At 41.0% G+C, this 27,708-nt stretch overlaps 1 protein-coding gene across 4 annotated transcripts in view; it reads left to right on the top strand.

Annotated features, from left to right (window-relative positions):
* CNNM1 (cyclin and CBS domain divalent metal cation transport mediator 1) overlaps window positions 1-27,362 on the top strand; it is a 66,748-nt gene extending 39,386 nt beyond the window's left edge. For 2 of the 4 annotated variants that reach the window (XM_001373207.5, XM_007478651.3), the window contains 5 exons: window positions 5,914-6,074; window positions 19,103-19,286; window positions 19,431-19,577; window positions 23,774-23,896; window positions 24,853-27,362. In XM_001373207.5, the coding sequence (XP_001373244.3) occupies window positions 5,914-6,074; window positions 19,103-19,286; window positions 19,431-19,577; window positions 23,774-23,896; window positions 24,853-24,932 (695 nt within the window). In that variant the 3' untranslated portion in view covers window positions 24,933-27,362. Of the gene's footprint in view, window positions 1-5,913; window positions 6,075-7,627; window positions 10,581-19,102; window positions 19,287-19,430; window positions 19,578-23,773; window positions 23,897-24,852 lie in introns of those variants that run through there. The other 2 variants (XM_056801102.1, XM_007478653.3) reach the window with 1 other exon arrangement.
* Window positions 27,363-27,708: the final 346 nt, after the last annotated feature.

Here is a 27,708-nt window from a genome sequence, read left to right as displayed (position 1 = left end):
GCTCAAAATCACAAGTTCCAATTTGGACCCAGACCTCTTCGCTAATGCTGTGGTGATGAATGGCTGTGCTCTTTTCTATTTTTCATCCCCATTCTTCATCCTTAGCTTGTGGCTTAGATGTTTAATCATGGAAAGAAATGGGGGCTATCCAACTGGAGCAGGATAAGTTGTTTACGCACTCTGTGTGACAGAAATAAGGAATGATGAGAGGAACAGAAGAAAAATAGGAAGAAATGTCAGTGTTCTTTTTTTGTTTCAAATAGCCTTCCTTTCTGTTACCTCATTTTAGCCAACTACCTCCTTTGGGCATCTAAAATAGATTTCCCTACAGCAGCTGCCAATTGATTGCCACTCGTGTTTCTACCTGAAACCAGCAATAGATTATATATAAAGACTCAGCTCCCATTTGGGCTCTATCTCTGACTGACAGTATTCTGGAAATAACGTCTTATATTTTCATATTCTATTTCCCTTTGCAAGCTGGGAATGAGATATGTGCACAGTATTTTTTTAAAATGAAATCTCCTCCTATATGAGTCTCCCACTCACATATGGTATAAGAATCCAGCAATCTCAACCATCTTCTCTACTTCTTGGACCAGTGCAGCTGACTTGATGTCAGAAATCAGATCTTGCCCATGTTATTTATAATGGCTGTTTCTCAGTAGGACTCAGTTTAAGAGTTAGAGAGAGAATGATGGGGGCAGCTGGGTGGCTCAGTAGATTGAGAGCCAGGACTAAGGATAGAAGGTCCTGGGTTCAAATTTGGCCTAAGACACTTCCTAGCTATGTGACCCTGGGCAAGACACTTAATCCCCCAATGTCTAGTCTTTATACTCTTCTGCCTTGGAATCAATATACAGTATTGATTCTAAGATGGAAGGTAAGTGTTTAGCGGGGGGGGGGGGGGGAGAAAAGAGGGAAAAAATGGTACATGGTTTAGAGATAAAAAGTTTCACAAATACTCTTAGAAAGTCATTAAGACCAGACATTCTCATCCCCCCCCCCCCACTGGATTTATATAGGCTCCACAATCTACTGCGAAAGTATTACCTTTCCTATCTATTTATCCTTTCTTTTCTTGTCCCCCAGAGCCTTATGAAAACAAAACAAAAACAGGATTTTCAGGAGAGGCAGATAACAGTATTTTTAGTTTCTTTTTGATACCTGATTACAAGTCCTGCCTCTGATCAATAATAGTTATGCAATTGTGTGCAAGTTAAAAGCTTTCAGAACTAGATCTTTTCTATAGGAATGGAAGCAGTGATTTCAAATCTTCAGATAAAGTGTTATTAAATAACATTTTTTCTGAATGGACTTGCGCAGCCTAAAACAAATATTATTTCTTTTGTGAAATTCAACAAATGCAAATGTTCCTGTTTTCATTGGTTCTGCTGGAATGAACTTTGGCATGTGAGCACATTGATCTAGGATCTTAACTGATACGAACTTGCAAATTTCAGATTATGGCCAGAATGTTTCAGCAGATTCTTTTTCCAGTTCTGCACATTTAAAAATTCTAACTTTTGCTATTTCAGGATTTCTTAGCTATATGCAATCCTGATCAATCTGGCAAAGAGAAGGCATAGCTCAATGACAATAGTGTAATGGATGGGAATGGATGGGCATGTTTACTTTGAGACTAGAAAGTGAGAGAAGTGGGATGAACTCGACTCTCTCTCTCCCTCTCTCTGTCTCTGTCTCTCTCTTTGTCTCTCTGTCTTACCTTCTGTTTCTCTCTCCTCTCTGTCTCTGGCTCTGTCTCTCTCTGTCTCTATCTTTCTCTCATTTGGAAGGAAACTCAGAGGCCATCTAACCAAACTATTCCTGACTCAAGAATCCCCTCTCCAAAATGACCAACAAATGTGATCAATACCAGGTCACTGGGCCCCCGATGCTGAGGACCCACCAGCTGTAACCAACAACCATCATGCCAGATTTCTGCCTCATATCCCTATCCATAGTATACTAAAGGAAAGTACCACCTCTGTACTACCCAAGCCTTGGGACGCACTGATTCTTTACCCTTGACACAGTTGAGAAGAGCCACCGTTTCTCCATGTTTTCTCATACTTAGCTTGTAGATCCAGTGCTACAACTAAAGCATAATTCATAAGTGCTGTGGAGCCTTCAAGTTCCTACTGGTTACTGTGGTGTAGAGGGGCTTCTGAAACATGGAAGAATTCTGATCCGTGCCCACACACCAACTGTGCCTGGGTTGATTTTCAATTCCACCCCTCTTTAGTCAGAGTCACTCCTTGGAGCCAACTCAGGTAGTATTCCCTTTCATACTTTATACAATAAATTCTCTGTAGTTCCCTCTCAGCATTAAAGTGCGAGGTTGCAGGTGATATTCACCAGCTTAGCCAGGGGTGCTTAGAATAAATAGGTGGGGCTCCCAGATGTGGACATTCTTTTACTAAGGCTTTTGATCAGGGTTCTGTTCCATCATATTTGGAATGTACTAAGATTTCTCTCCATGCCCTAATCTGTGCCTCTGTGTCCTTAGGAAATACCAAAGGGAAGTAGGACAACTTGAAGTTTTTTGCCATGCTCTTGACATTCGTCTGTAATTAATTTCTTCTTTATATTAAAAGCATTTCCATTCCCCTTGTTCAGAATTCCCTGAGTGTATACATACACTCACTTACAATGCAGTCATTGATGTCCTGTCTAGTGAGAAATGTCAGACTGGAGAAACAAAATAGGCTTTTGTCCAGAATTCAGACTAGCTGGGACCCTGTTACAGCAGAAGGACCATTTTTCTCCTTGAAAATAATTTCCCCAGAAAAGAAAAGTTTACATCAATTATGCTTTAAAAACAAAACCCAAACAAATAAAAAAAAAACATGAGGGTTGACCTTCTGATCTCAAAGAGCTGATCAGTCCATGTCCTGCTTCACATTAGAAAATCCAAGAGTTGGACATGGATTCAGAAACCAGTAATCCCAAGAATACTTAATGGCATTTTGTGTCATGGATCTTTTTGGAAGTCTGGCTAAGCCTATCAACCCTTTCTCACAATCATGATTTTAAATGCATAAAATAAAATCAAAGGATTTCAAAGGAAAGCAATTGTCAGAATATTTTTAAATTTTATTTATTTAATTAAATTAATTTAGAATATTTTCCCATGGTTACATGATTCATTTTCTTTCTCTCCCCTCCTCCCTTCCCCCTCTTGTAGCCAATGAGCAATTCCACTGAGTTTTATATGTATCCTTGATCAAGACCTGTTTCCATATTATTATTTGCAATAGATGGTTCATTTAGAGTCTACATCCCCAATCGTGTCCCCTTTGAACAATATAATGAAGCAAATGTTTTTCTTCTATCAGAATATTGGAGAAAAAAAACCCTTACCTTCCATCTTAGAATCAATACTGGCATGATGCCCTTCCTATCCCGTGGTTGGGTGAGTCACGTATGAACGTAGGCAAAGTCAGAGGTTATCAAGAGGACTGAGTGGCTTCTGAAGGCTCTGCCCCCAGCACATGCTCTGTCCCCCCTGGCTGACTCGCTTACAGCTGGGGAACAGCTACTGCCAAAACTTAGCAGATTTTTGTCAAAGACACCCCAATAAGAAATGAAGTAAATGTTTTTCTGCTGAACATCCCTGCCATTCACATGAACGGTTGTTATGGTGCCACCCTTGAGAACACCACTAAATATCCTCTTTCTAACCTCTCCTATTAGAGAGGGGACATGAGCAGTGGGAATGAATACTGAATTCAAGGGTTCAAATCCCATCTCAAGCACTTCCTATCTGAGTATCTTTGGGCTTAAGGGCACTTAATGGCCTCATCCAATCCTAAATCTGGGATCCTGTGAACCAATGTGGGTCTCTCCCTTCAGTCCTTCTGGCATCACTAAGTTAGGCAGGTGAGAGGAAATAACTGTCCCTTCCCTCTGGGAGTTACAATTTCATTGGTTGGGGCATTTCTTCCACCTGTGCAGATTGTGGCTCCTCCATAACTCAGTAGATGGTGTGAACAATTTATCACCTTTCTTCCTGTCTGGCAATGAACTTTTCATTTATTAGGCAGCTGTGTAGAGTAAAGAAAATGAGTGTGAATCCTGCTACAGACTTTTATTATTAGCTATGTGACCTTTGGGCATGACACTTCTTTCAGACTCAGTTTCCTCATCTATAAAATGGGAATAATCATAGTCTCTACCTCACAAGGCAGTTTTGAGATCAAATGAGATTATATATATGTATATAGTCTCATTTATGTTATAAATATATATGATCTCATTTATATTATATGTTACATATAATGTAATCTGATATATATATATATATATATATATGTATATACACTTTTGTGAGGTCCCCAGTGAGGCAAATTGTAACTCTTCTTCTACCACAGCAGACAGTTGTCCTAAGTCGCTATAGTTAAATAACTTGATTGTGGCCAACTTTCTGTTAGTGAAATTCTCTAAAGTTAGTTAGGCTGGACCTTGGACAGCAGACCCATCACTAAGCACGTAGTTGGAGTTTGGGTTCTGCTGGTCTAGCCTTGGAGAAATCAGGATCACCTCGGTGTGATCTTGAGGCATCAGGGCAGTATTTGTAAAAAGTTCACAGTTGAGGAAAACTGAGGGCTACCTGCAGAAGTCAGGCATTAGGTAGCACAGGGAATAAAACGTATGACTTGGGAATCTGGATGACCTGAGTTCCAATTCTTCCTCAGACACTTACTAACTGTGTGACCCTGAACAAGTCTTTTCACCTCTAGCTGCCTCATGTTCATCTTCTGAAAGATGAGAAGAGGAATAGTACCTACCCACCTCATAGGACAGTAAGATCAAATAAGATTTTTGTATTTTGTGAACCTTAAAAGGCTTCCTAAATGAGAGTTGGTGTAATTACCAACTTCTAAGTGACTTTGGAATGGTAAGTACAATGAAGACTTGGCTCAAGAAAGCTAGTTTTGAAACCAACTGACTATATTTTCTTGACGTTCCCCCACAAGAAGGGTAGTGTGCTCATGGCTAAAGAACTGGCCTTGAAGCCAGGAAGACCTGGATTCTCTAGTCCTGCCTCTGACATATATTGGCTGCATCTCACTGAAGTTCTCAGCTCTCTTTGAAGTTGTACAGAGGTTATTGATGGCATTGGTGTGTGAAGTTTCTATACCAAGGAGTTTTCTATACTAGTGAAATCACAGGTCCAGTCCCTATTCCTTCCCCATAAAACTTCTCTTTGCATAAGAAACTTATGAAGAAATTCATCTGAAAAATTAGGAGCCAGTGAAAAAAGGGGATTAAAACAGGAGGCTTGTGGGTAACCACAATCAAATGATGGGTCACAGCAAACCGGTGATTCTGTATACCAGGAATGATGGGTCTTGGAGAACCTAAATGCCCCCCCCCCAGTACAACATTCATTCGAACTAATAATTAAATCACTTGGTGCTGTAAGGCAGTTGGAGCCCCCAGCACAGTCCTTCATCTTCTTATTTTGGTCATTCTTTGCAGCCACGTGAAACAAAGAAGGAACGATTATAGTCCTATTGATCACCTCAGCATCCTTTCTGGAAAAAAATGGTCCAACTTTTCCTCTGTCGATGTTTTAAAGGGAAGGAGCATGAAAGAAGGGCAAGGATATTGACCCGTTGAGTTGTTTGTGCCAAGAGATTCCTCTCTAAGGCCATTGGCTCCTTGGACAAATAAACTAACTCTTCCCCCAAGACTGTGCTCAGGTCAAGAGCAAAGTACAAGGGGCATAGGAGCACGACCCGATGTGACCATGACTTTAAAGTCCAGAGGTACTCACACCTCTCTTTGTCTCTTTTCCGTTTTCCACCCCATTCCCTCTGCCCTCCCCACCTCCATCTTTTCTCCCCCTTATTCCTCGACCCTCTCCTCTTCCATTTCCTCCTTCTCCTCCTTTGTCAACATCTGCAGTAAACCGATCCCCTTCTCGCTGCAGTGGGTTGAACCGCTCTGAGTCTCCAAACCGAGAGCGCAGCGACTATGGGGGCAGCACCACCCAGCTGTACAGCAGCAACAACCTCTACACGCCTGACTACTCAGTTCACATCCTCAGTGATGTGCAGTTTGTGAAGGTAACCCTCCAGGAGGGCTTTCCATTCCTGTCGCCCGGCCCCCCTCCACTTTGCACAGACCACCTCCTCCCCACCAACTCAAGGCTGGGGAGAGGATAGGCAGGCACCAAGGGACCACTGGGACAGACTGTCCCCCAGGCTTGGTCACCTCTGACAATCGGTGAGCTAGAAGGTAGTCATGTTCTGATATTTATAAAGACCTTTTTTCCCCCATTTGCCTTCATTATTCCTCATGTTATACCCAGCAGCATTCTCATAAGGTAGGTCTTTTTTCTCTCTCTTCCACCTGGAGAAACTAAGGCCCAGAATGAGATAAAATAATCTTTCCTGGAGCACAACAGAATTCCATACTTTTATTTCCATTGTCAACACGATCCATTTTATTATTTGTGTGTGTTCCTTTGATAGTATAAATTTAAAGAGGACAGTGTTTCCTAGTGGATAGAAAGCCAGCTCTAGCATCAGGAAGACCTGGATTCAAATTATAGCTTTGATATATTTGGCCTGTATGACTCATGGCACAGCTTTAACTGTCTCGGGCCATAGGCAACTCTCTGAGACTATAAAATGCAGGGTGGGTGTGTTGACATGCATTAACAGAGGGAGCTTCCCTACTGGAAAACCAGTTTAAATATATATTTAATATATAATATTTAATATATATATCATATATAATATAATAAATAAATATTTAATATTTATTCCAATACGAATTAAATATATAGCTATGCCTTCCATATTGTAGGGGTTAGAGGTACAGGGCCCCCTCAGTCAGGAAAACTACACAAAACTTTTTGGCCCTCCCTTTGTCCTAGAGAAAAACACTGATTTTCTTTCTTTCTTTTTTTTTATGAGTGTTTATAGTACCTTATTGTAAAGTTTGGGTTAAGTATGTTCTTCTGAGTTTCTAAACAGTTTCTTTGTCATCTGGTGGCCTTTGGCATGTCTTCTGTGGCTTTCACAAAACTCTCAAAAAATTCCCATTTAATTTCCTATACCAACCCACGAAATGTCAAAACTGTGTTGGAGAAAGTCACAATGTGGAAGGGACAACAAAAAATTCCCATTTAATTTCTTATACCAACCCACAAAATGTCAAAACTGTTGGGGAAAGTCACGATATAGATATACACACTGTATGTGTATGCACACACACACACACACAACTATACCAATTAAATAACAAGTCTGGGCAAAATAACAACAATATATTATATTATGTTACATATATAACTATGTTATACATAATAATAATAAAACAACAATCACAACAACATGCAGATGCTTTTGGGACCACATGTATGAAAGAGAAAGCATGGTTTTGTAGTCACAATGGCTTAAGATTTATCATCTAAGGCAGAAGTGAACCATATTTCCAGAAATCCTTTTTATTATCCTATATCACTCCAGGTCAACAGGATATAATGGAAAAAAAGTATTCTTCAAATGTCACATAGAACAGATTATGGCCACAATTGTATGTATAATTAGAAAGTAATGGGGCTTGACCCAAAAACATGTTGGTAAATATCCTTTTTCTTTTTCTCTCCCAGTCCTTTCTCTTTCTTCCCTCCATCTCCACTCTTCCTCATACTGATATTCTGCAAATCATTTAAAATCTACTGGTCATCTGGCCAAAATGTAGGAAGGAAAACCCTGGACTTAAGAATCTGAAGATCTGGACTTGACTCTTAGATCCACTGTCAGTCAATAGATGAACAAACATTTATTAATCACTTACTATGTGCCAAGAACTGTGCTAAGCATTGGAGGTATGAGAGAGTGTGTAAACAAGTAGGTGCATAAAAGTGACATTCAGAGCAAATGGAAAGTAACCTTAGAAGGGAAGGTTCTAGCAGCTTTATTAACCATCTATCTTAGAGCAAACCACTTAAACTTTCTTGGCCATTATTTTCTTATCAGCAAAATGGCGACAGGAAAATGTATACTAGCTAGTTGCAATGAGCTAATGATGTTGAAGCCCTTTGCAAATGTAAAGAGCTTTATAAATACAAGTTATTATGATTAGCAAGAGCAAGAGCATTATCACTGTGCCTGAAGGCCCCCTTGAACCAGTTTGGCTTAGATCAAAAAATTGCCTCAAGGGTGTTTACTCACCTGGTAGCCACCATCATGGTGCTTGCCATAGTAGGGTTTCAAAGGAGGTATGTTGGAATCATAGATATAGGAAGAAAAATTTCCTTTCACTGTTGCAGCAAAGGGACCTAGAACGTCTGGTGTTTTACAAAGGAGAGTGGTCTCTACCGCATATATCTGGACATAATGACCAGAGCCCTCGGAAATATCACATTAAAACCACAATCATTATTCAGACTACATTGTATGGAAGAAGATTAGAGGATGGATGTTTCAAAAGAAACAGAGAACATGTAGCAGAACAGAAGAACATTGATTTAGAGCTGGAAGGGAACTTGGGGTTCATCTAGTCCAACCTCTCAATTTAAAGATGAGAAAACTAAGACCCAGAGAGGCAAAGTGACTGGTCTGCAGTCATACGACTAGCAGGGAGCAGAATGAGAATTTGAACTTAGGTTCTCAGACTCCCAAACCAATGCTATTTCCACCACCCGATTGCCTCAATAATTTGGCACCCTGAAAAAGTGGGTATGGAAGTTAACACATAGAAATGAAAGCACTTAAAAATTACAGATATACTTGTCTGCTTTTTCATGAGATAATTTGCCACAACTATCTTCTCTGCTTTGTAACCATTTCACAAAAGTCAATAAAGAACTTTTGTCAGAGAAGAATATGAGAAATAAAAAGTGGTAACATCTGAGCTGCCAGTTCTTTATAGTTTGTTAACAGTGATGGTAAAAGGTTTAGCAGCAAGAGAAGTCAGAAGTCTTTGGATTATTTGAGGGCTTTATCCATTCTTTCAACATTGTTGGTGATCAGGAGGCGATCATGGTGTAGTTTGGCTGCTGCTTGGAGTAGAGTACCCTATATTTGTGGAGACATTTTTATTGGGGAGCTCCTGGTACTGTAAGCCAAGAGACTTCTTGAAATGTGAAGTTTTCATAGACCTTGAAGCATTTGGGAAATAGGAATTCAGTGGCTCCTCAAAAGGCATCAAGTATAATGGCTTGTTCCATATGGTCTATCATGGAGAGGCACCATGGATTCTTAGAAAAAATGCTAACCAGATAATTAAAAATATTCTTAACTGGACATCTTTCAAAATGAATTTCTCAGAGGTCTACAGACATTACCTCAGGGCAGCACCTGTAGCATGCAAGGAAGAGTGTGAAGGAAGGTAGTGTTGGCATAAGCTTTATTTTGCAGATAATGAACTGGAGGTACAAAAAGCCCAGGGATTGTTCCTAGAATGTGAAAAGATCATAATTAATATAACTTCAAATTGCTACTATATATTGATTCTATCATGTAATTAATTTTATGCTGTATTAATTTTAAAATTGAGTCTGCATTTGCCTAAAGCCACTTTGCTATATCCTTGAGTTGAGCGCAGGAATTTAGATTTTCCAGAGCAAGCCTCAAGATATAATTAAAAGAAAAGTTATCTCATAATAGTAGCTGCTCAGATACTTCCAGGACATCTGATTGTTATCCTTGCCCCACAAGTTAATTTGGTACTACCCCTCCAAAAGATATGTCCCTTGCCAGACCTTGCGAAATTAGGGGAGATATTATTTCTTCCAAGGAGACAGCAAGTCTGATAGTTTTGATAATCAAGCAAAGATTATAAAATGTAGATGAGTCCCATATTTCCATAATTGTCAAAGAGGGGGTGTGATTAGCCTCACCTGAATTCCAGTCCACTTTTCTTCGAATATAGCCAATTGTAATGTTCTGCAACTACCAAGACTTCTTTTTTCTTGTGTGTTGATAAAGAGGGTCTCCTCCTTCTCACTGGGGTCATTAGCTTTACTGAGGCATGGCCAGTCTGACTCACTTTGTTAACAGTTATGTGTCACTGTTAATAAATTGATTTTGTCTGAAGTATGTACCTCAGCCCACCTTTATTAAATTTGCTGGAGACAAGTGAAGTATTGGAAGAGTTTCTGGTAGAATCCATGTTTGCTGAGTCATAGGCCAACAATGAAGGTCATCCCTTTTTGGATCTGAGGGCCGTCCTTCCCCTGTAAATGCATAGCTGAAGAGCTAAAATGTCTTTTTCCACTGAGGTTTCTAAAACAAACTATCACTTGTGGAGGAACTTGAGGAAAGCAGAGACCAGTTAAATCTTCATTCAAAAAACTTAAGTGCTTTATTTTAAATGCTTGGATTTATTATAAGATTTATAATAACATTTATCAAAATAAGGCAGCCTTTGACCTTATGCTATTGCTAAAAATATTACTTTTTGGTAGATTAAAGTTCTATCTGCCAAACAGGAAGCAACTGTTGGAATGAAAGGATGTTTTGTTCATGTCAGCAAACACTTATTAAGCACTTACTGTGTGCTGGGAACTGTGGTTCTTATTTGTATTTAGGAATGAAATAAAACATTGTTTCCATTTCTTGATGACTCCTTTATTTCTCTTTCTTTTGCCCCTAGAAAGAGGAATGAGGGCTCTGAGGGAGCTAGTGAGGAATGACAGCAGAAGATGGTGAAAGAGTGGTGACCAGAGTGGTTCCATAAGCTAGAGAGTTCATAGTGAATTGCTGAGAGAAACTAGTTGCAAGAATTCTTTATACTCAATTGAGCTAAAATCCCAATAGTCCCCCCAAAGGACTGAGCTTCAAGATAAGATTCTACATGAGTTCTATTTTAGTATACATTCTGCCAAAGCGAGCACTCTACATGAATTCAGAAAGACACTAAATCATTGTCTGGGGCAGAGAATAGCATTGAATTAAGCTGTGATTAATTGGAGTTGAAGATTAATGAGTAATTTACCAAAGATACAGCTATTTATCTAATTTAAAGAGATAGCTCTATAGTTTTCAAGGGTCAGCAAACTAAGGCACAAAGATCAAATCTTTTTCTCCTCCCCTCCCCTTCTCTGGCTCTCCTATCCTTTCTTCTCTTCCCCTTATTCTTCTTTCTTCTCTTCTCATTTTCTCCATCAATCACCTCCCACCTCCACCAACATACCCACAGCTCTTGGCTTCTACATCCAGGTTATTACGAAAGAAGGACACCACTCCTCCCTTTAAACTCTACCCTATTCATGCTGTGCCATCTAGCCTTCACAGAAAGAGGAGTTAAGATTTAACTACTAAACTTTGTTTTGACCATTATAAAATAGAAAGAGAAAAAAATGCTCGAGCACTATAAACAACAGGGCTCAGAACTAGCTGTTTTTCCATGATGTCCAAATGATGTTTGTCATTTTTTACAATGAAAACAGTAAAATTGAACCAATCTGTGTTTGGTAACGTAGAGGGCAGAAAATGTGCTTTAAACTGTACCTCAGGGACGTACCAGGAAATGCTACACTTGTGGAAAAATCAGTTGGTTCCATTATGGAAGCAGGTTTTGATTATGAGCATTGGTTCAATGCCGGTGTGCCAGACTTTTTTTCTGTCTTATAGATATCCAGAGGTGCCAACCAGGTGAAGGTGACCCCAACACTATAAAGCAGTAGTTGGAGCACTGAGGCCCGTTTGAGTCACCTCCCCTAAAGAGATTGAGAAAGGCCACCTAAGTGGGATTATGGAGGGCAGCCTAATGTGGCCAGGTATGTTGGTAGCATGGAGAGCCAAGCCTTGGATAATTATACTGGGAAAGGAATAGTAAAGATGATGTACCTGAAACAGTCCAATAAAAAAAGGACTTGAGGACAACCAGCTATTAACATTCTGGTATTCCCCCTCCTATAGTGCTAACCTGATGGAGGGGGGAACTGCATTTCCAAGTCTATCAAGGTCCCCGAAATATGAATGCCAGCTTTCCTTGAAAGGCTATCACACTTGTGGTGAATTTGGTAAAATTTGAAGATTGAACTTAGTAGACATTCAATGATATTTGTTGAACTGAATTAAAGTAGGGGAGCCTTGTTTTCATCCTTTTATCTTCTCCTAGAAGCACACATTGCCTCTTTTGGCCAAGTGCTTTGGCTCACCACTTGAGTCCACCATTTTAATAGCACTCCAGGCTCCAAAGATCTCCAGACTTTGCCTTTCTGACATGAAACTTACTAATCCTGTGTCCCAGTTGGTACCATTTTGAAAGTAACTTTCAGTATCTTAACCCAAAAGACAAACTAATTGTTTTAGGCCTTGTGATGTCATTAAGATGTCATTAAGAAAGATAGAGGCAGGATCTATGATTCCATTCCATATAAAGAACTCCCAGGTGAGGAAAGCCTTTCCACCAATGCAAGTACCTTCTCTGCAAAGTATAGTCTTAGAGCGTTGCCTAAAACTCTGAGAAGTTAAGTGATTTGCTGTGTGTGTTATGTTTCAGAGAATTGATTTGTCTGATCTGACTGGCTAGGTTGGCATCCCATTTCTCCCATGCTGCTCCATCTGTATCTTTCACAAAGCTGCAAAATCAGTGGAAGAGTATTGGCCTTTTCCAGTAGAAGCATAATTAGTATGGCGGCTATTTTTGGGTAAAGAAGTCCTTCTGGGCTTATCTAAATTAACCCACATAAAAATAGCATTTGTTCCAATAAGAATAAACAGAAAAGAACAAGGACAAGAGAAAATGGGGGGGAGGGGTGAATATAAATTGGTAATGTCCAAGGAAGACAGTACAGTTAGAGAGGAAAGAATGCTGGCCTCACCTGAGATAATGCATATGTATAAAACACTTTGAAATTCTTAAAGTGCTATAAAAAACACTCATTATTAGTCCAACTATTGTTGTCTGTCTATATAACTATTTAACTTCAGGCAAGTCGCTTGGTTTCTCTGGTTGCGCTCTCTGTAAAATAAGGGGGTTGATACAGATGATTCTTGAAGTCTCTTTTATCTCTGCTGTAAGAAATTTCACCAGAGTTGAAAAATATAGACCTGTTTTTGAAATATACTTTTACCCTGAGTTATTTCAGCAGATGTCAAAGCACCTTGGTTCAAATCCTGCCACTGCCACTTATTGCTACCCGTGTGACCTTAGTCAAGTCACTAAACTGCCTGGTCCTCAGTTTCCTCATCTGTTAAATGAGGCAATTGGATGAGATGGTCTCTGAGGTTTTTTTCCCCAGGTTGAAATTGAGTATCCTAAGAATTTGTTGCAGATGCAAAAACATTTCATCTAGGTTTAACTACCATAATAGAACTGGGGAGATGGAAGGACCCCAACAGATGAAGTCTTTGAGGTCCAAGAAGATTCACTGCATTCATTTCCCTAGGAAGAATTCAGAGGATCATAGATTTAAAGCTACTAGAGACCTTTGAGGCCAACAAGTCTGCCCCACTCCTCTCGTTTGGCAGATGAGAAAATCGAGGCCCAAAGTGATGAAGTAATTTTATTGAATTCACCCAGAATTCAATGGGGAATTTGAATGCAGGTCTCCAGTTACCAATTCAGGGCTCTTTTCATATACCATACTGCCCCCCATCACCTCATAAAACATGCTTCCCAATTATTAATCAGGCTTCCTGTAGCCTTGATTAAAAGCCATGGAGGGCATGACCACCTCATGCATTCCTTTCTCAAAAGTTTGTTGATGTTGTGGTTGAGTTGTTTCCATTGTGCTACCCTTTGTGACCCCCCATCGGGAGCTTTCTTGGCTAGGATATTAGAGTGGTTTGCCATTTCCTTCTCTCGCTCACTTTGCAGATGAGAAAACGAAGGCAGACAGGGTGAAATGACTCTCCCAGAGTCACAGAGCTAGTAAGTGTCTGAGGCCAGATTTGAACTGGCTCCTGACAGGTAATCCATCACAATTTCCTAACTGCAGTTGCACTGTGCATCCAAGTGAAGAAGTTGGGGAAAGGCATGGTGTGTGGCGGCGGGGTTTCAGGAGGATTTGGAGTCCAGGGTATTTCTATCCACGCAGGGAGCAGCGGGTGGAGGGACAGGATTTCCCAGGGCTTCCCTGAAGCTTTGCTTACTGGCAAAGTCGTGCACATTCAAGCTATCTGAACTTTATAGTTAGAAACAGTTGTTCCAACTGGGGCTGAACAGGAATATGACTCAGCTTTTCCCTAACCAGGACACGTACAATTGGAGAATCCCAAGGCCGGCGTTCTCTCAGGGCTAAGTCTAGGGCTCCGGCTTGTCAGGAGCTCTCACTCGTAATGACCAGAGATGGAAACAGCAAGAAAGCAGCTAATGACTCACAGGACACTGAGAAGCCACTCAGATTTCGATGAATCAGAAAATCCTTTATTTGGCTCTTAGGAAAGACCGCGCTTAGACTCCTGAACCAGCTGAACCTCTGCCATTTTCTGACCCAGGAAATTACTTGCACATGGAACTGGCAGCCTACAGTTTTGCAGCTCAAGTACAAAGCAAATGTTTGCCACTTTTCAAGAGTGTGCACTCAATTTTGCCTAGAGAAATCAATTAGAATCATGAAGCCTTAAGATTCAGAAAGGTTGCTTGCCCATGGTCACACAGCTAATCGGTGCCAAATTATAAGATGTGCCACTTCAGTGTTTAACTACATGGTCTAAAAAACCCAAACCTTTACTTACTACCTTAGAACTGATACTAAATACTAGTTCCAAGGCAGAAAAGCAGGAAGGGCTAGGCAATTGGGGTTAAGTGACTTGCCCAAGGCCACTCAGCTAGGATGTATCTGAGGCCATATTTGAACCCAGGACTTCCCATATCCAGGCATGTCTTTCAATCCACTGAGCCATCTAGCTGCCCTGTTTGATGATATTGTTAAGCTGGTGCTAATAACTGCTGTCTACCCAGATGAAAACCTTGAACATCACTCTTATTCCATGTCTGTCTTTAAATGACTTACTATTTGCACTGTGGTTTAAGCATTACTTCATTCAATAAACATTTATTAAGCACCAACTATGTGCCAAGCATTGTTCCATTTTGTTTCCATCTGGATCTGGAAAATTGCACCCCCAAAAATTGCAAAGAGAAGAAAGAAACTATGAGTCAAAATTAAATTGTAAGGAAAATTTCAGGTTGAAAAAAATCTGTAAACAGGAGACATGATAGAAAAAGAATGCTACTTTTGGAGTTAGGAAAGACGTAGGTTTGATTCATAGATCTGACATGAGTTGAGTTCTATGTTTTCATTTGCAATACAAAGAGACTACTACTTGCACAGTCACAGATGTTGTTATAATTATAGGGAAATGAGTCCTGTTTTGCCTTTCATTCTTCATAGGGTGGTTGTAAGAAAGGAAAGTTTTTTTTTTCAAGCACCATTTAATATTTGTCATAGCTTTGGAGCTATGGGATAACTGGAAGGAGGTCAGGTTGATTTTTTTATTCACAACTGGAACACCAACTAGCCATTTGATCAAGTCCTTCCCCTCTGGAAACCTCGGTTTCCTTATCTGTAAAAATTAGAAGGGTTGGACTAGGTCTGACGTAAGTTCAGACTCTACAGGTCCCTTCCAGTCCTGACATTTCTTTGTGTCTTGTTGGTTTTTTTCTGTGATCTAGAGAGAGTCCCAAATGATTTCTCAAAACAAGGCTGGTGTAGGGAGTGTGGTGAGGGTGACAGACACCACAAAGAGGGTTAAGTGGCGACTTAAATGAAGGATCAGAATCACAGAATCTCAGGGTTAGAAGGGACCTCTGTGGCCGTCTATTCCAACTTATTCCTGAAAAGGGATTATTTCCCTGACAAATAGTCAGCCAGCCTTTGCTTGAAAGGTCCCAACTGAGAAAACTCACAAGTTCCCCAAGGCAGCCCATTCCACAATTGGATAGCTCTTTCTGGATTTTCTTTATATCAACCCAAAGTTGCCCAGACCTCATTTTGGGTCATTGCTACTAATTCCACCCTCACCAAATCTAATCCCTCTTCCAAGTGATCCTTATTGTCCCACAGGAATCTTCTCTTTTCCAGGCTAAACGTCCCTGGTGCCTTCCACAGAGATTCTTATTGCATGAACTTTAATCTTTTCACCACTTTGGCTGCCTTCCTTTGAATGATCACCATCTAATATGTTCTCTCCAAACCATGGCACCCAATGCCCTGATTCATTGCTTTATTTTGCCAAACCCAAGTTCCCTCTCAGCAGAATAGGAAGTCTTCTGATTTAATAGCAGGGCTTTTGATTCAACATTGAGCTAAAAAATGTGGTATGACCAGGGCAGAGTAAAATGGGACTGTCACCTCCCTGTTTCTGGAAACTATGCCTCTCTAGACTCAGTCTGAGGTGGTATTAGTCCCTATGCTTCACTGCTGAATCATAACCTTTTAGTCCAGTAAAAAATCCCATGGCTTTCAGGGGCTAGAGAGGATGGAGGAAAGAAATACTTTCACAGGGTCATCAGTATCCAAACACAACTGTTGCCTTCAAGTTCATTCCAGAGCCCACCTCCATCATGTTTATGCATCAAAAAAATCTGTTGTGAGCAAAATTGCATCCAATGCAGAGATACCCCTGAAAATTCAGCATCAAATATGTTGAACTATATACTCTGGAGAAGCCAAGACACTATCCCTAGCAGACACAAGTCACTCCTATCTACCCATCATCCTTTGCTTAGTGACCTTCAGAGTATGTAACCCAACCTAAAAACAGATTCTAATTTATGGTAATACTTGTAGATGGCATAGAAAGGGGACAGCTAGGTGACTCCAGTGGATAGAGAGCTAGGCCTAGTGATAGGAGGTCCTGGGTTCAAATGTGACCTTGGGTACTTCCTAGCTGTGTGACCCTGGGCAAGTCACTTATCTCCAGTCGTCTATCCCTCATCACTTTTCTGCCTTGAAACCAATACACAATATTGATTCTAAGACGAAAAGGTATGGGTTTAAGAAAAAAAACACATAGCACCAAAATACGACTTCTTTCCTCAGGAAGACTGAGATTCTTTGGAGCCTTTCTTAATATAATTCCTAGCCATAGTATAAAAACTGCCAGTCCAATTGGACTTTCTTACTTAAAAGAAAAAAGATTCCAGCTGAATTCTCTTGTAGGTACATTTCCTCTTAATACCAAATTCCTCAATAGTTCAATTTATAGGCCTCTAGAAGAACTTCAAAGTTTAAAGTAATCATTTGAGGCAACTGGGGGGTAATGGAGAGGATAGCAGATCGGGTAGGTCTTTGAGACCTGGATCCCAAATCCAAACTATTCAATTAACTTTATAGGACTTTGAAAAGATCAGTTCCTCTCTGTTTCCTCATCTGTAATATGAGGTGGTCAATCTCTATGAGGGATTCTTAACTGTTGGTGTATCATGGACTCCTTTGGCAATCTGATGGAGCCCAAAGACTCCTCAGAATCATATTTATTGTTTGTTTTCTGAAATCATTCTTAAAGGAAATGCTGTATTTCTGTTAGAGCTTAGTGAAAATTAAGATATGTTTTTTCCTCCATCCAAGTTCACTGACCTCTTGAAATCCACTATGGATTTTAGTTTAAGAACCACTTGGCCAGATGGACCCCAAAACTCAGTTGGGGAGGGCTGGATGTGACCTGGAAATTATTTGAAGTTAATTTTATGCTGAAGTCTTTTCTCAAGTAAGCAAAGGGAAGAAACTGAACCCAGAGTCCCAAAGAGTCAGAGGAAGGGTTTTCTGGTTTTTCCAAACTCAGGTGGCTTCCTATTCTTATGGGAATCATTAGGCGCTTTCTTTCTATCTCAGATCTGAACAACTGTATGTAAGGTTTAGATCTGAAACAGAACGCAGCTAATGGAGGAGTTCCAAGAGAGAGTTTGAAGGATCAGAGCCCTGACAATATCAAGCAAATATCCATGAAATTCAAGTTGAGAAATAGGCAAAATTTGTTTTTGAGTCTTTCCATCCTGCTTTCAGCCAGCCTGCCTTCTAGCAGCCAAAGGTCCTTCATAGTCCATGTTATTACAGTCTATCATTCATTCACTTAAGGGAACAAAGGTGGCTTGGTGGATAGAGCCTGAGTTCAAATTTGGCCTCAGAGACTTACTAGCTATGTGACCCTAAGGTAAATCACTTTACCTGTGTCTGCCTCCATGCCTTCATAGGTAAAGGGAATAATAATGGCACCTAGTTTTTTAAGTTGTTAGAAGGATAAAAGGAGATCATATTTTAAAGTTCTCTGTAAACCTCAAAGCATGATATAAATGTTAGTTGTTCTCATATTCCCCCGTGACTTCCAAAGCACACCTCCCCCCCCCCAATCTCAACACCTCACTACAGTCTTTCCCAAAAGGTGGCACTGATGGGGAAGATAGGCTTACCCTTAGGACATCTCCTGCGACATTAGCCCTTTTCTTCTATTTTAATTTACTTGTCACAAGAACTCAGAGTTGTAAAGGACCTGAATCATTATGGAACATGGCATCAATCCGTGAGCATTTATTGATTGAACATATATTGAAAAGTGGCCAGCTGGCCTTTGCTTAAAAATTGCTAGTGGGTGGGAATCCTGTTACGTCCCAAAGCAAGACATTCCACTCTCTGATCTGCCTAATTGTTAGGAAGTTTTCCTTTATAAAATCTAAATTTATCTATTGACAACTGCCACCTGTTTCTCCTGGTTTGGTCCTCTGAGGCCAAACAGAACAAGTCTAATCCCTCCCTCAGGTGAAAGCCCTTCAGATTCTTGAAGTCACCTCTCAGGAGCCTTTTTCTTCTCCTTTTCCTTTGACTTATTCCCTAAAGACTCTGTCCTCCTAGAGGGGCTTGTCAAATTAGTTAGCATTAGAGTATTAAAGACTGATAGTGGCATCAAATTACTATTCTTGGAAAATATGGCTGTATTTTAGGATGTTTTCTATTTTACTACTAGCATTTGTCACCATTTGGGGAGACCTTTCTGAGCAGGCTGTCCCTGCTGTTCTGCTGTTCCTCCTCTCAATGGGTAGGGCTAGAGGGCCAGGGGGTTGATATTCAAAATGGCACTGCCTCTTGGACTAGGATGAGTTGGTTGCTTCTGCCCAGGATGGGCTCCAAAGGTGGGAGGGCTGATCAGTCCATGCTGACCTGTCTGGCCCTCTCTCTGCTTTCTCTTAGATCACTCGACAACAGTATCAGAATGCACTCACAGCTTGCCACATGGATAGCTCCCCTCAGTCTCCAGACATGGAGGCCTTTGCTGATGGAGATTCCACCAAGGCACCAACGTCTCGTGGAACCCCGCAGACCCCTAAGGATGACCCTGCCATCACCCTCCTCAATGATAGGAACAGCCTTCAATGTAAGTCAACGGGGCAGGTCAAGAGGGCAGCATTCACAGGGATCTGCCAAGTAATTGGGAGTCATGGTAGTCCCTCTGGCTGCCAGCTCTCAGCTCATCACTGGAGTTCTCCAAACCAATGCAGTGGTTTGGTGTCTTCTATAGGCAACCGATCCAATGGGTTGAGGAGCCCTAGTGAAGCAGTGTGCCTGAAGATGGAAGAGATCCCCTTCGTACAAGAGGAGCTGAATGCCGAGGAGAACAGAAACCCTCAGTTTATGCTTCCAGCCAGTGCACTTCCAATTAGACCAGGTCAGATGGGACTGAGGCGCATGGGATTTCAGAGCTGGAAGGGCACTTAGAGATGGTCTAATGTACTATATTCTCCCCAATTTTACAAGGCAGAAAACCAAGGCTCTGACAAAATGACCTCCTCAGGCTATAATAATAATAACTAATATTTTACATAGTGGGGAGGCTTTGTTTGTTTGTTGTAAAATCTTTACCTTCCATCTTAGAATCAATACTGTATATTGGTTCCAAGGCAAAAAGGGTGGTAAGGACTAGGTAATGGGGTTAAGTGACTTGTTCAGGGTCACACAGTTGGAAGTGCCTGAGGTCAGATTTGAATCTAGGACCTCCCATCACTAGGCTTAGCTCTCAATCCACTGAACCACCTAGAAAATACTCATATAAAACCAAAACCTCAAAATAAAGACACAAACTAAAATGAAAACTAGCATGCTTTGATCTGCATTCCAATTCAAATAGTTCTTTCTTTGGAAAAGATCTAATTCTTCATCATAAGTCCTTCAGAATTGTCCTGGATCATTGTATTGCTAAGAGTAGCTAAGTCTTTCACAGCTGAACATTGTACAATATTGGTGTTACCATGTACAAGATTTTCCTGGTTCTGCTTATTTTACTCTGCATCAATTTACCATTTCTTATAGCACAATAGTATTCCATCACCATCATGTACCACAATTTGTTCAGTCATTCTCCAATTTATGGACATCCCTTCAATTTCCAATTCTTTGCCACTACAAAAAGTGCTACTATAAACATTTTGTACAAATAGGTCCTTTACCGCCTACCCCTTTTATTATCTCCTTGGGACATGGACCTAGTCATGATATTGCTGGATCAAAGCATATATACCATTTTATAGCCCTTTGGGCATAGTTCCAAATTGCTCTCCAGAATGGTTGGATTAGTTTGCAACTCCACCAACAAAGTGTAGGATTATAGGGGATGACTAGTTTTCTAGGGTTAGTTAAAGGAAGGGAATTTTGAGATAAGCCCTGGGAAAGGATTCTGTGCTGGACCACTGACAGATGATCTTTGGACTCAGGGGAAATTGGTTTCCTCCAAATAAATCCTCTACCTAGATGTCACAGATTTCTCCACGAAATCTTGGCTATCCAGGGAGAATCTCTTAGAGCAAAACTTCTCCTTCAGCTTGATGGAAATGTAGGCAAAGAGACAAGACCTACTGCCAGCTCAGATGAAATCCAAGAAGTGAAGTGAAGTTCAGTTATTTTCAGTTTTAGACTCCCACAATTCCTTTCTTACCCAGAATCCTTTCTCAGGGCTTATCTCAAAATTCCCTTATTTTAACTAACCCTAGAAAACCAGTCTTATCCATAACTATATTCCTACAAAAATATTAGTGTACCAATTATGCCACATCCCCTCTAATATTTATGATTTTCCTTCATTGTCATATTGGCCAATTTGATGGGCGTGAGGTGGTACCCAGAGTTGTTTTAATGACCATTTCTCTAATCAAGAGTGATTTGGAATATTTTTTCATATGATTATTGATAGCTTTGATTTCTTCATCTGAAAACTATTAATATCCTTTGACAATTTATCATTTGAGGAATGACACATTCTTATAAATTTAACTTGAGTTTCTATATAGATTTGAGAAATAAGACCTTTCTCCGAGAAATTTGCTGTCAATTATTTTCCCCAGTTTGTTCATTCCCTTCTAATCTTGTTTATATTAGTTTTGTTTGTACAAAACCATTATAAAGCGTTTTAAGTTTGCTGTTCATTTTATAATATGCTGCCTCGTTTGATCCTTCCAACAAACCTGAGAAGTAGATGCTGTTTTTATTCCCATTTCAAAGATGGAGAAACTGAGAGAGAAAAGTTATGTGACTTGCCCAAGATCATACAGCTAGTCAGTGTCAGGGACAGGTCTTGAATTCAGGTCTTCCTGACTCACAAGTCCAACATTCTACTCAGTCTGTGTTGTCTGGCTACAGGGGCAGAGTGGTAATTGGTCTTTCTACTACAAAAGGAGTATGAGAACAATCACTCTTTAGTAGCAGAGTAGCCAATGAGGCTGAGAAAAGGGAATGTTGGGATTTGGCTTAATTTTTATGCCCAGGGCAACATTTCTATTCCCTTCATTCTCTATGAATGTTAGACAGCCTTTCTCCTGACCTGCCTAGCACCTGGCCTTTAAGAATGGTGCTGTAGCAAAGGCTGCTTTGTGGAACTCCAGAAAGGATTCCCCTGGGATGCTGATCCAGAATTCACTTCCCCGGCACCAGCTCCTCTCACTGGAATAGATATGGGGGTCTTCTAGCCTTCAGGCTTTCACCTCTATTTTCTAAATCTCTGTAATCACAGAACTGTAACCTGAGACTCTGGGACTCCCAGATCTGCCTAGGTCCGAGCTACTTTGGGATCAGTGATGTCAACCCTGCTGCCAAATCTGGCCTAGCAGCCGTCCCTTCTCGTCATTCATTCAACTCCCTCTTTAGATCCAGACCACACAATCGCAGCTTGCTTATAATATGTGTGTTTATGTGCATAGATGTATTATATTGCTACAGAAATCTACAGATGCATAGGAACATGTCTATATGTGCCTATACATATATTCAGAATAATACATCAGGAAGTAGAATATTTTTAATTAGTTTATTAATTTTTATTATTTTTTATTTTATATATTTATATATTTAAAATATATTTATTAAATAACATCAGGAGGTATATTTCCTAAAATAAATCTGTGAGATCCTAAAATAAAAAAGTGAGAGGCTCCTTAGTTTTGATCCCCAACTAGAATTCTCCAACCCCAACCCTAACTTATTCCCTCTAGATGAGGTGATCTATCTAGCATCAGGCAGTAGTTCTCAAGCCTTTTAGTTTCAGGGTCCCTTTATATTCTTAAAAATTATTAGGGCCCTCCCCACAAAGAGCCTTCCTTTATGTGGGTTATACCTATCAATATTTACCATGTTAGAAATGAAAATACTGTAGTATACCGTAGTACAATTATGAAAATGGACTCCCTGAAAAGGTCTCAGGGACCCCCAGGAAAATGGCCCTCATGTAGAAATTCCCCACTTGGACTCTGGGTCTAGTTCATCGGTCCATCCTCCAATCTGAGGTTCCCTCTTAACAAAACAAAAAGTCTCCCGATTTTAAGGAAGGGAAAGTGGAGGGGGTTTGGGGTTCCATGCACCATAATCACTGAGCTAACCTTTCAGTAAACTGAGGCTCCCACCAAGTACTGACAATTGCTTTGCCCTGGGGAGGTAGAAAGTTGAAACAAGACCTTGCTTACATTGATTTTAAATTCTCCCAGAGAAAGAACCACCAAGATTTCCCCATCAGAATAATCCAACCCCACCCACAGGTCAACTATCTAGATTTACAACTGGACAACCTTTTTTATTCACTGCTGACTGTGATGACTCTGGTCATTTAGCTTTACATATTTCATGTGAAGTGTTGTGCCAATCTCTGTGGGGGCAGGTGCCCCCAACATCTGTTTTGTTGTCATGGGGATCCCTAACCCCACTGCCTTAGACCCTAGGATTCACCTTCCTCAAAATGAGCCTGATTTCAATCCTTCTACATTTTGAAAATGATCCCAGTCCAAAACATGGAGTCCTTTATATATATGTATTAAAAATATAAAATTTTTTTAAACCCTTACCTTCCATCTTGGAATCAATACTGTGTATCGGTTCCAAGGCAGAAGAGTGGTAAGGGCTAGGCAATGGGGGTTACGTGACTTGCCCAGGGTCACACAGCTGGGAAGTGTCTGAGGTCAGATTTGAACCCAGGACCTCTCGTCTCTAGGCCTGGCTCTCAATTCTCTGAGCTACCCAGCTGCCCCCCCCCCTTTATATTTTAAGGTTAATCCTGAGATACATTCTTCTAGGAGTAAACCTGCAATTGCTATAACCAGAAGAGAGCCAAGTAACTGATTTTCTAAGTGGAGTATATTGGGGGGATAAGGGTTCAGCATAGTACAGTGGAAAGTATACTCCACTTACAAAGAACCTGAGGTTGAATCTTAACCTTGCTGTTGACACTGCATGACCTTAGGCACTCCATCTCTCTGTGCCTGTTTCCTCATCTGGAAAGTACGGGAAGGGGTGCTTGCACAGTGTCCTTGAAGACGATGCCCTCCGGCACTAAATCTATGATCCTAAAGTTATTTCCCATTTTCCTTCTACTTCTCTGGCTCTTAGAAACAGACAGTGAATGCTGTAACCTCATCTTGGACTCTGAGGACCCCAACCTGGGGAGTATGACTAGCCCCTCCAGCAGTGACTTTGAGGAAACATTGGGCAAGAAGTTGCTGAGAACTTTAAGTGAGTAGATCCCCACCCAGTTAGAAAGTTTCTTTCTAGGGGTGCAGAATAGATCCATCTCCAAGATGCAGTCACTGGATAAAATTCAATTGAAGGGGCTAGAACTGGGAGCCATTACTGCTCTATTCATGGCTTGGTGAAGTACTGTATCCCATTCAATAAGTACCAAGTACTCTCTAACCAACTTGGGCAACTCAAACAACTCCCTCACTATAAGTTGCAGAGAATGCGCAGGACTCCCTGAAAAGGTCTCATGGACTCCCAGGAAAATGGGAGTTCTCGTCACCAATGAAATCGCTTGTCTGGTCACTGTTCCTGTCTGCATTGCTGACTGGGCAGACTCCTAGCAATTAGGCATGAGTCTCAGCTGCTCCCACCAGCAGTGTTAGACTAACCAGTGTGGGAGAGCAGTTGCCCTACAAGGGCAAAACAAACTGTGATGGCTGAGAACAGGGAACTAGTCTGGAGCTTCCCATGTTCTACCAAGCACTATGCTAAAAATGAGGAAGTCAAAGAAAGGCGAAAAATCTCTGCCCATGAGGAGCTCAAAGTCTAATTGGGAGGAAAGTTGGTATTAGAAGGTGCTTCATGGACTTTAAGTTTTCCCGTGAAATTTCATTTCAGTCATCAGTAGCTGCCATTTCTGAAACCTTTTTATCCTCCTCTTCAGATAGAAGCACCTTCCTATACCCTTCCCAAACTGCTTATAATGGCAAATGAAATGGTTACTTCCTTATCTCAGTGAACGAGGATTTAACTTCCTACCCAATTTAGGATTATTTCATTCTAGTTCAATGACTTTGACAAATGCTGGGACCTGCCACACTTTTGCACCTTTTCTGTTTATCTTCTATGGGAAGCAGAATGTATTGTAGCAAATGTGGATCCTTTAAAAATAATACAGGGTTTTGAAATGCTTCACAAAATGAATCCTGGATTATGTAATGTCTTTTCAGGTGGTGGGAAAAGAAAGAGATCACCAGATGGGGAGAGGACCCCTGAGGAGAATTCCAATTTAACACCTCTCATCACATGACAGGAAGTAATGCTTGGACATTAGGTGGGTGGACGGATTTCCACCTACTTTGTGGAAGACCATCCTTCAATCATCTCCTCCACCCCTAGAGACCTGCGAAAGGCAATAAGGCACCATGTTTTCTTTCCATGTTTCCTAGCTGTCAATTTCAACAGATATTTCCTCTCACCTCCATTCTGGCTCAGAGCCTTGCTTATGTTGTAAAGGAAACCAGTGCCTTGAATGGAACATTATGGAAATGGTTCTGACACCATCCAGGAAAGAAGTGACCACAGCTTACCAGCATCCCCTTCAAGACCCATCTCTTCCAGCTCCCTGGTGGATCTTAGGGATCCCTCGGTGCTGGGTTAGGCCATCTGTTTTCACTTCAGCAGCCCTTTCTCTAGGACAGAAAGCCATTGTTGACCCAACTGGAACATCTGCACATGACTCAGCTCTGGGTAAGCCAGAGGACAGAGAGGCGGGTGAGAGAATTGGCCCAAAAGAGGGAATAGAAGATGAAGGTTCAAAGTATTATTTGATTATGTGTGTGGGTATGTATGTGTGTATATATACACACATACATACCCACACACATGATTTTATCTATCTCTACATGTGCACACACACAAACATATCCACAGTCTTCGAACCCCTTCCAGTGAGTGGTCCATTTCCTGCTCAAGAAGGAGTCTGGTGGCAGAGGCATGCATGTATGCAGCTAGTTTGGGGAATGGTAGAGAAGGTTCCTTAAGTAACTCCAGGGATAGAGAGTTAAGACTGAGTCACACCCTCTCTATACCTTGTGCAGTACCCAGAAGTTACCAATCAGTTTATAGGTCTATGCTGGAAGACAAATTACTATGGATCAGCCAAATCCCAGGTGGAAGCCAAGAGATGCAATTTCAGCCATTAAGGAAAGTAGCAAGAACCCTGTGAATAATTATGGAAATGAGTTTTAACCAAAGAGTGCCAGGTCAGTCAAAGAGAATGAATCAGCCTGTGTTTCTTTCTCAAGGAACTGCAGTGTGCATCCCCTAGAATGTCGGAGAATCATTTCTCACACTCTCCCTCCTTTCCCCACCCCTCTTCCTTACTGCTAGACTTGCTGGCCAGCTTAGCAGCCTTTCTCATTTTCTGCTCTTTCTCAAGGGATGCTGAGGAAGGGGCAGTTTTCAGAAATAGCCATATGGTTGCAATGATTATATCTTGATATGCCCTGGCATCCCAGGTCAGAAATACTTGTGCCTATAACGAGGTCTTTTGTCTTTGGTCCCCTTCTTCTGTTTTGGCCCATCTCCTACCTAATTGTTGTCCTAGGGGCCTGGTGCCCTCTAGGAGGCCAGAGTTCACCCCCTCCTTGAGTGCTTCACCAGTACTAGCTCTCCCCAAGTGTCCCATTTTCCAGAATTGCTTCTTCCTACTCCTTTCCCCACTCCAGCCATCCATTCAAAACTTTTCTTCCCTCAGAGATGATCTCAGCTGATTGAAAAGAGGACATCAGTCAGATTTACTTAGTTCATATGAAAGCGTAAATTGCTTTTAACTATCTTAAAAAGGATGCTAGTCAGCTAAATGATGGGTGATGGTTAGAACTCAGAATCCATTGGGCAAAGTGAAGGGAAGAATTTCAGTCACTTTGAGGAAGAGACTGGAAAAGGGAGGTTGTCTAAACATCCCTTAAATCACACCAAACAACCACCCACTTTGCCCAAGAATAAATCCAGCCCTTCCGGGACCTTGGAGACTGTCAGAGACTCTGAGAAATACCAGATTACAAGCCTGTCCACTGCCAGACTCCTCCCTCTCTCTTTCCTCAAACTAGAACCAATTTCCCAGTGGAGTTGGCCTTATGAAAACCTCACTATAAGTGAAGTGACATGGAATTAGGAGTCTCAGTGTGTGAGCTATGGCCCTACCCAGTGTGGCAGTGACCTTCCCTTCCAAGCATGGCCAACAGCCAAGTGGTGCATGACCTGGAATAAACCCTTTTGCCTCATAAGAATTTATGTAGTTGTCTTTTCATTATCCCAGTGCTTTCAGTGCCACTGGCCAGGAGAAGTCCTTGTTTTGGTCTGTCAGAAGGTTTGAGTCAGAGCAGCTATTTACCCATTCTTCTTACCTATCATGCATGGGCCACAAGGATCTAGATCTAGGCCACAAATTCTTTCCCTTCACACACCATCCACCTGGCTCCTCACTCCTTCCTTCCCTTCACTGCTCAGGCCTTAGGGCCCACTCTTGGCTATGCTTCTACCCTATTGAAGAGATCAGAGGGAGAGCCTATCATCAATACCCCCACACACACACTCATTCCTCACTCCCAACTTCCTAGCCAATAGTACATTTTTCTTCAGGTAAAAGCACTCTGTGAAAAGATTTTAGACAAAGTATTTATGAAAGGTCAAATAAATTGTAAATAGTTTTTAAATAAAATGGAAATGCCTTCAATGGATTGTGGCTGATTATTCTTCTGTATAATCTATGAGTCCTTAAGAGGAGACAACAACTATGGGAAAAGACTGGGAATGTCGATTTCTTGACTTGTGTATATATCTAAAAGAAACAACAAAACACATTTGATGTTCACAAATCCCACAAACGGATTCTGCCTGAATTTCTCAGAGTTGTACTTTCCTAAGCAATTCTGTAACCTGCCCATTCTAAAATAATTGAGCTTCAATCAAGTTCCTATATATTATTTTTTTAAATCTTTGCCTTTCATCTTAAAACCAATACTGAGTATTGGTTCCAAGACAAAAGAATGGTAAAGGCTAGGCAATGGGGCTTTAGTGAC

Source organism: Monodelphis domestica, chromosome 1 (assembly GCF_027887165.1).
Source record: "Monodelphis domestica isolate mMonDom1 chromosome 1, mMonDom1.pri, whole genome shotgun sequence".
Lineage (NCBI taxonomy): Eukaryota > Metazoa > Chordata > Mammalia > Didelphimorphia > Didelphidae > Monodelphis > Monodelphis domestica.
The sequence above is the reverse complement of the archived record's forward strand: the minus strand, read 5'-3'. Positions and strand labels throughout refer to the sequence as shown.